General features: G+C 44.8%; 1 protein-coding gene across 1 annotated transcript; it reads right to left on the bottom strand.

The window, feature by feature from the left end:
- Nucleotides 1–858: 858 nt before the first annotated feature.
- Nucleotides 859–7,664, bottom strand: LOC147247901 (calpain-2 catalytic subunit-like). The gene is made up of 21 exons (XM_086181229.1): nucleotides 7,360–7,664; nucleotides 6,923–6,992; nucleotides 6,349–6,467; nucleotides 6,133–6,266; nucleotides 5,883–6,051; nucleotides 5,722–5,805; nucleotides 5,447–5,532; nucleotides 4,552–4,626; nucleotides 4,038–4,198; nucleotides 3,783–3,952; nucleotides 3,671–3,682; nucleotides 3,306–3,517; nucleotides 3,183–3,219; nucleotides 3,032–3,097; nucleotides 2,796–2,853; nucleotides 2,648–2,712; nucleotides 2,420–2,488; nucleotides 2,256–2,334; nucleotides 1,356–1,472; nucleotides 1,211–1,269; nucleotides 859–1,121 (listed from the first exon to the last, which is right to left on the bottom strand). The coding sequence occupies exons 1-21, from the start codon at nucleotides 7,594–7,596 to the stop codon at nucleotides 1,098–1,100; spliced, it is 2,103 nt and encodes a 700-aa protein (XP_086037355.1). The 5' UTR covers nucleotides 7,597–7,664; the 3' UTR covers nucleotides 859–1,097.
- Nucleotides 7,665–7,786: the final 122 nt, after the last annotated feature.

Raw genomic sequence — 7,786 nt, 5'->3', positions numbered from 1 at the left:
TGTGTGTGTGTGTGTGTGTGTGTGTGTGTAACTGAGGACTACAGAGCTCCGGAGTCCCACCCCACATCCCTCCACCTCCAGCTCCTGCTCCAACAAGAATGTGTATAAATGCCTCCACATGTTCCAGCAAACTCCACACGCCAACAAGAACAAGCTTGTAGTGACATATGGACTTTTTTTTTTCAACACGCCAAACAAAAAAACAACCAAAAAAAAGCTGACGATCTGTTTGATGAAGGAATGATTGTGAGCAACATGAAGCTGCATTTCCAGAGCAAATGGCAGCCAGCTGCTCCTGCTGCTGCTTGGTGGAGGGAAATACAACGCTGGGAGCAGGAAATGGCTGCTGCACTGAAAAACTTCATGCTGCTTCAGGCTCAGCAGGTTTGGCCATTCCCCCCCCCCACCACTGGCATCCATGCAGACATTCACAAGAAAGCTGCCATCTACTGACAATTCACAGGTACTGAACCGCTCACCTGCTTTTATGGTGTGAAACAAAAAAAAAAAGAAAAACTGCTGAACTATTTAGAGAGCCAGTAAACGAGTTGCAAGGTTGAGAACAGGGTGTCTGGGCGCGCGGCTGTATTGTGGTATGATGGTAGATTAAAAGTTAAACGCTGCTTGTGCTGGGTCCTGTTGGTCAGCTTTCTCTCCAGCCTACAGCAACTCTCTACTTTTACGCTTCCTCACAACATACCTGTACTGTGACGTGCACAATAGTGAGCTTCAGTAATTAGATTTTGCTACTGAGGACAGAACCACGCTGGCAGATTCCTCATTTCCCTCCTGTATGCTAATTAGCTAACTTTCTTCCATTGCACTCGTCTCCTGTTTACCTTACAGACAGGATTCTACAAACTGTGCCAGCTAATATTGACTCTCAGGTTATCATTGCAGTGAGCAAGTATGTGCAGGATAAAGCAATATATTTAATACTGAAAACTGGAAGACAGGATTCATATTTGTGACATTTATTGTTCAATCAAAACAAATCATGTACACTGTAATTCACAAATTAAGTTGTACCCAGTGTGCAAAAAATTTTATAAACTGGATAAATGAACACAGGAAACATTTGGTTCACGGCTGGTCCTCTACAACATCGCCAGTTCAAGCCACTGTGGATGAGAACACAAACATGAGTAAAGCTGTGGTCTCTAAATTCTCCCTTTATGTTTAAATGTCAATTTCACTGAGAGCCTCTGACCTCCATGAAACCCAAGTTTATCTCACCAGACCCGTATTTGTCCAGGGTCTTGAAGGTTTCTGTGGCAAAAGAAGGTAAACATCAGAATAATGTTTGCATGCCTGTAAAAAAACAACAACAACAACAACAAACTGCTAAAACTCACTGAAGAGAGACTCCAAGCGGATCAGGCTGCACACAAAGTTGTCAAAGTCGATGGTGAGGCTTGATTCACTGTAGCGAGCCAAAATGATCTGATGCAGGGGGTTGTTGAGAGAGAAACCTGCCAAAGTGCAACAAAGTTTAGCACACAAGGAATTCAGAGAGACACTGCAGTGCCTCTAATAATCTATAAGTTAGCCAAATAACTGCTAGCAAAGATGAAAATAGGCTGCAAACTAGCTAAATAACAGCTGGACTATAGACAGTGGACCGCCAAGAACAAGCCAATAGGCTACAAGTTAGCTGAATAACTGGTAGACTATGGAGAGTTCTAGCAAAAACAAATGAATAGGCTGCAAGTTTGCTAAATAATAGATGGACTTTAGCCAGCAGGCCAGCAAAAACAAGCTAACGTGCTACAAGTTTGCTACATAGCTAATAGGCTAAAAGTTAGCAAAAAAACACAAGTTGTGAAAAGTGTGCTAGCATAAACAAGCTAATAGGCTACAAGTTAGCTGGATAATAGAACAGTGTGCCAGCAAAAACAAGTTATAAGGCTGCAAGTGTGTTGACTACCAGATTATAGCCAGCAGACCAGCAAGAACAAGCTAACAGGCTACAAGTTAGCTAAATAACAAGTAGAACGTTGAGAATGTGCCAGCAAAAACAAGTTAAAAGAAAATAAATAAGCTAAATATGAGGTTTTTGCCATCTCTGCAGCTATCTAGGAGGTGTTCCAAGCTAAGTCTCCACCCCCAGGTGTTGAAAAACAGACAAAAATAGCATCTCACCCCTGGCTAATCAGCGTGGAGGTTTTATGCCAAATAAAATTGTGCTCTCCAGGAACGTATGTGGAATGGAAGCAAATCAAAAGAGAAAACAAATATTCAAACAGATGTCTCACCAGCTGCCTCGACCGCAGACCGCATCTCAGGAGCACTCATACAGCCACTTTGGTCTGCATCTCTTTCTTTGTAAAGATCCTAATTGAGAGAGCCCGAGGTTTTATGCACAATCAGTAGTCTACTAATAAATGATGCTAAATGAGAGTTTATACAAACAAATTACCAGAAACTTCTCAATCTTAGTCCACAGTGTCTTAAATTCCACCAATCCCAGTTTGCCGCTTCCATCTTTCTTTAAGGAGAAGTCAAAGAAACTTTAAAAAATGTGGGTCAGGTTTTGTCATGGCTTTCATTTGTGTGGAATCACATGTCTGCAGCTGCTTTGCCTCTCTTCCGCAGCAGGAAACACCAAGGATGCCAAAGCACCAGTGAGGAGGAAGACAAAGGATACATCCAGCAAATCGACCATGTTGCGACAGGTTTGCAGGCTGAACCCGTTTGTTTTGATGTCAGATCCTGTAAATGACACACATTTACATTGCTCTGATTTTCAGGTTAAAAACTTTGCACATTCTGAAGAAGTGGATCATTTCTCTTACGTCTCCCCACGACTTGATTGAGGATTTTTTGCAGCTCGAAAGCAGAAATCTCCACATCCTAAGGAGAATATGACATTTGTAAAATCATATAAACGGGCCCTAAAATGCTCTTATGCACAAATTTGTTTTTACATAACCCTCAGATAGAAAAGTCCTATTGTGCTTAGGAATAAATAGGCACATGAGCGTTTCATGAGCTGCTGTACAGAGACCACTGGGCTGTGTTACACACTCACATGTCCTGCAAGTTGTCCAAACAATCTCTTGAATCTGTCACAGATATCCTTCCCATCAATATCAATCTGGGGATGGCAAAGACACATTTTTTTTATTCCTCTTTTTTTTAATATCAGTGCGTCTCTGTCAGTGTAAGTGGTATGATCTTACCTCTTCAACATGGCAGTCAACAGGATCATCAATTTCCCTAAAGGCAACGAAAGCTCATTGTCATTCAATGAATGTCAGACTATGTTATTTCCACTCTCATAGTGCACGTGTGTTTAAACATACTGGAAGTTGGCCTGTTTTTCAGAGAACACTCGCATGTAAAAGTCTCCGTTCTTGTGGGGCTCAAACGTGGAGGGGATGATGAGGTACTCCCCGGGAGGCAGGCAGAAGTGGTTGCATACTTCTCGCAGATTGATGAAGGTCTCAGAACGCGCCGATGAGTAGTTGGACAGGAAAAATCCTTTCTTCAGGTGCACTTGTCGTATCCCGGAGTACTAGAAAATGACATACATTTAGTTTTGTGAGGTCATATATAGTGCTTTCGGAGAATTTTGAACATTATTGCAACATCTTCTTTGCATATCCATGAAAAAAATAGTCCTCCCCAGTATCACGTTTGTGAAGTATCTGCTTCTTTCCATACGAACCTTCTCAGGCAGCTAGAATAAGACAAAGACAAACACATTGTAAGATGTGAAATTTCTTGGGAGGATACACACCGATCTCACACACACTGGCATCTTTAGGGCAGCTCAGTACCTCATAGATGGCAAAGCCAATGGTGTCCAAGTCCTCCCCCATTTTCCTCCTGCGGCGTTTGTTCTTTTGCATCAAGCCCACTATGAAGGTGCAGCCTTCCTCCCCGTCATCCGGGTCGTCATCCACCTCTTCCAGCTTTATGACAAACTGAGGATTCATCCAGAAAGTGTCTGGACAGATAAAGAAAAGGTCACCAGGAAGTCGGCCAACAGCATGTTTAGGAAGACCCAGGGGAAAGAAGATGGTGGACCGTACTCGGGTAGTTTCTGCAGCCACCGGCTGACACTCCTCTTCTCCATGTTTCCTCGAATTCGGATTCAGCCCATTTCTTAAACTCATCGCCTGTGAGTGCATCAGGGGTGAGGTTGCAGATCTCAAGACAAGAATATTGGCGCAGGAAGTCTGAAAAGGACATCCTTCGGAAAAAGAGGGTAAACAAACCAAAATAAAAAGATGCTAAGAAAGAATATCACATTCACTTCCTTGTTTAGCCCTGTTTGTTTTCTAGCTGTCGTGACCTTTAACCTTCACTAAAAGCCTCATGTTGCACACTAATGATGGGTCATTTTCTCCTTACTACATTATTTAGAGGGTGATTTCCTGTTTTTCTTTGGCATTGTTCCAACAGGAAATTTTGAGCACAGGGTGAATTATTTAGCACCAAGCCAGTAAGTCATTAAAACAGTTGTAGTGGTAGTATTTATGCCAGTGGTTGTACAACAGTTTACAGGTGCAGTTTTAAGGCCTTGTGTGGTATTTAGTTGATTACCAGAACTCCCCGTCCTCAGAGCGGTTGGTCAGCCTTCTCCGGTCTGCATCGTCCACATACCTCCACTCAGTGGAACTAGAAACAGAACCAGACTATTAGACAATCCAACCCCAGGCCTTCACACTGAGTCATACTTTGACATAGGAGCACTTCAGTCTCCACCTACACAGGAAGCACAACAAAAAGATGTGCTGTCTGAGTTGGTCTCACAGCCTTCTGGATTTCAGGACCTACCAGTTGTTCCACTGGGAGTGTTTGTCTGTGCGTATTACTAGCGTGACGGAATCCATCGTCATCTTCCACTTATTCCTACATTAAGGGTCGCGGGGGGGGGGGGCTGGAGCCTATCCCAGCGTCAACGGGCAAGAGGCGGGGTTCACCCTGGACAGGTCGCCAGTCCATCGCAGGGCCAACATACAGACACGAACAACCATTCACACTCACATTCATACCTACGGTCAATTTAGAGAATCCAATCAGCCTCGTCCCTTCTTGATGTCTTTGGACTGTGGAGGAAGCTGGAGTACCGGAGAGAACCCACACAGGAACATGGAGAACATGGAGACTCACACAGAAAGATCCTGTGCCCGAGCCGGGACTCGAACCCGGAACCGTCTTGCTGTGAGGCCACAGTGCTGACCACTGCACCGCCGTGCAGCCGCGTGACAGAATATTTATTCTTAATATCTTCACAAAAACAAAGGACGTAGATGTGTCTGATCAGGCTGGGTCGTCCCATGAAAAACACGACAGGGACAAATCTAAAACACGCCGTTCTCAGAATTCAGAGGCAACAGCCAAGTTTGCAGTCAGGAGACCAGACTTCTGCCAACGACAATTAATGAGTTTATTGTTTTTGCAGAGCCTAAATGACCCACAGGTGCACAATACTCACTTGTCACTCCAGGCTCCGTTCCACTCCACCTCACCCCATGGGTTTCTAATCCTGATCAGCTGCTCCTTGCCTCCTCTGTAGTCCACCTGACACAAAACAAATACAAATGAGAGGGCAGTGAGAAGGCAATTGTACTGTACTGTAGCCAAAGCTCAAGTAAGAAAAAAGACATCTTTTGCGACATTGAACACATCTGCCCTCCACCGCCTTGGGGTGGGGGGCTTGATTAAACTAACTGCAACCTGTATTATGAGGCATTCCCCACTTGTCCTCACCTGCTCCGCTCCTGTCACAGAGTAAGCGTGGCCCTTCACCAGCTTGCGATGGGTGATGGCTTCTGAGTCGGAGGCACTGGTGATCTGGGATGAAGAGAAAAAGCTTGTGAGGGGAGAGAAACAAAACACCGGACTCCTGCTCACAAGAAGCTCAAACACACATCAATGGAGCATCCCAGTAGGGAGCCTCTGTCCAGAGCCTTCCTAATGATTTTGAAGAGGTGAGGATCAGGTCTGGTCAGGTCGTGCCTCTCAGAGATGCCTCCCGTGAAGTCCTCGAAGCCCTCAATGGTGCTGCCCCCTGAAAGAGCCTCGTAGCATCCGTTTACCCTGCAGAGCAAACAAGGAGAATTGATGCAGGACTAGAGCAGGGGCGTAGAAACTAAAACCGATCCTGATGTTCTTTCATACTTGGCGTAGGCCTTCTCCAGCAGCGCGCTCCAGAACTCTGAGCGCTGCGCTGAGTGAACAAACAGCAGCTCCCCATCTCTGGTGGGCAAACGGTCATCGACCACCACGTCCACCCACTCTCCAAACTGCCAGAACTGATGACAAGACGAGACACTCTAACACAACCACTCCGAGGGTCAAGTTTAACACTCTAACGGATGTGTCAAATAATTTTACCTCAAAGTGGAAGATGCCAGCGTAGTCTTTGTCAAAGCTTTGGTCGTGGGGTACGACACGAGCCAGAACCTGCTTGTTTAGAGTCAAGGAGGCGATAGCTGCCAGGAGCCAGCAGTCACCTGAACACAACATTGACATCTCATGAATGTCAACTTCCAAATTCTGACCACATGACTCATCCTTAAACCGAAGCATGCTCCGCCTGCACTGATACCTCTAAGGGCATGGTGGTTATTTTCTTGTTTTGTGTGTTGCTCATGAGCTGCAGCACCACCCTGTCTCACCCATACATGTATGCATTGTGCCAAACTGGGTGTAGTCGTTACAGCTGTAGGACAGGAAGTTTCAGGTTGCACAGTGACTCTTGCAGTCAGTGAACATTGACATCTGTGTCCTCGTAACACAACAATATGATGCCACTAAAGAATATCAACATAGAGCCACTTGCCACTCTTGGATTGTTGTAGATGGAAGTATACAACGATACAGGTTTCTGGGAAATGACTCCAAAGCGTGTGTGTGTGTGTGTGTGCGTGTGTGTGTGTGTGCGCGCGCGCGCGCATGCGCGCCTCACCAAGGGCTCCTTGACAAATATCAGTTCTGGTAGCATTGTCATCAATGAATTTTGGATTGGAACACAATTCCTAAAGAAAACAAAAACATTTTTAAAAATCAAAAATCGGTGACCATCACGATGTGTGATATCTACTTACATCAAACATATTAGAAGTTAATTGATATATATATATATAAAGCACCTTTCACAGAAGTAAATTCATCAAGTTTTTCACAAATGAAAAATTGGAAATTTGAGATAAGATAATAAAAGCTACTAATAAAATAATCAAAAGCATAAAATACAATAAGATCAATTAGTATAGTATAAAATATTGCACCAGAAAAAAGCATTGCCAGCAGAAATCTCACTCATTTTTGATGTTTAATTGCAAATAGTACAGATCAGACCTCGCCCATGCCTGCAGCCTTGCCTCCTTCTACTTGCCTACCCACCGTGGGTCTCATCCACTCGATGCCCCGAACCTTGTAGGAATTTGGCCCAAGTTCATTGTAGCCCAGGGATGAAGGCAGAGGCTCAAAGCATTCATCCTCAAACAGCCGTCCTCTCTCCAGACAGCTTCTCCTCAGACACTCAAAGTCCTGGTTGAGGTATTTCACAGCATGAGAGTTGGTTCCAATCCCGTGTGCTTTATCTCGATTGTGCAGAAGCTTGACTACGATGCCGGACATTTTAAAAGATTGAGCGATGTTCTACAGTCCCTGTCTGTCTGTTAGCGTGTGTGTGTGTGGGTGTGTGGGTGTATGGAGAGGGTGAGTTGTGTGTGATATGTACTGCACAGCTCAGCTCTTGACACACCCTTTGCGGTGCATACCCGTCTGCTGCTGTGGCTCACCTGCCTGATCCAGCCGAGGGTGCATC

Source organism: Aulostomus chinensis, chromosome 16, assembly GCF_037954235.1.
Source record: "Aulostomus chinensis isolate RoL2024-O1b breed Wild chromosome 16, RoL_Achi_v1.0, whole genome shotgun sequence".
Lineage (NCBI taxonomy): Eukaryota > Metazoa > Chordata > Actinopteri > Syngnathiformes > Aulostomidae > Aulostomus > Aulostomus chinensis.
This window is presented reverse-complemented; position numbering and strand designations above follow the sequence as displayed.

What these genes read in the sequence shown, in the direction of transcription:
- LOC147247901 (XM_086181229.1), bottom strand. Translation starts at nt 7,596, where the DNA reads ATGTCCGGCATCGTAGTCAAGCTTCTGCACAATCGAGATAAAGCACAC. An exon ending in AACGGAGCCTGGAGTGACAA is followed by an intron (nt 4,627 to 5,446) that starts GTGAGTATTGTG and finishes TTCTGTTTCTAG; the next exon opens with TTCCACTGAGTGGAGGTATG. An exon ending in CTAAGATTGAGAAGTTTCTG is followed by an intron (nt 2,335 to 2,419) that starts GTAATTTGTTTG and finishes TCTCTCAATTAG; the next exon opens with GATCTTTACAAAGAAAGAGA.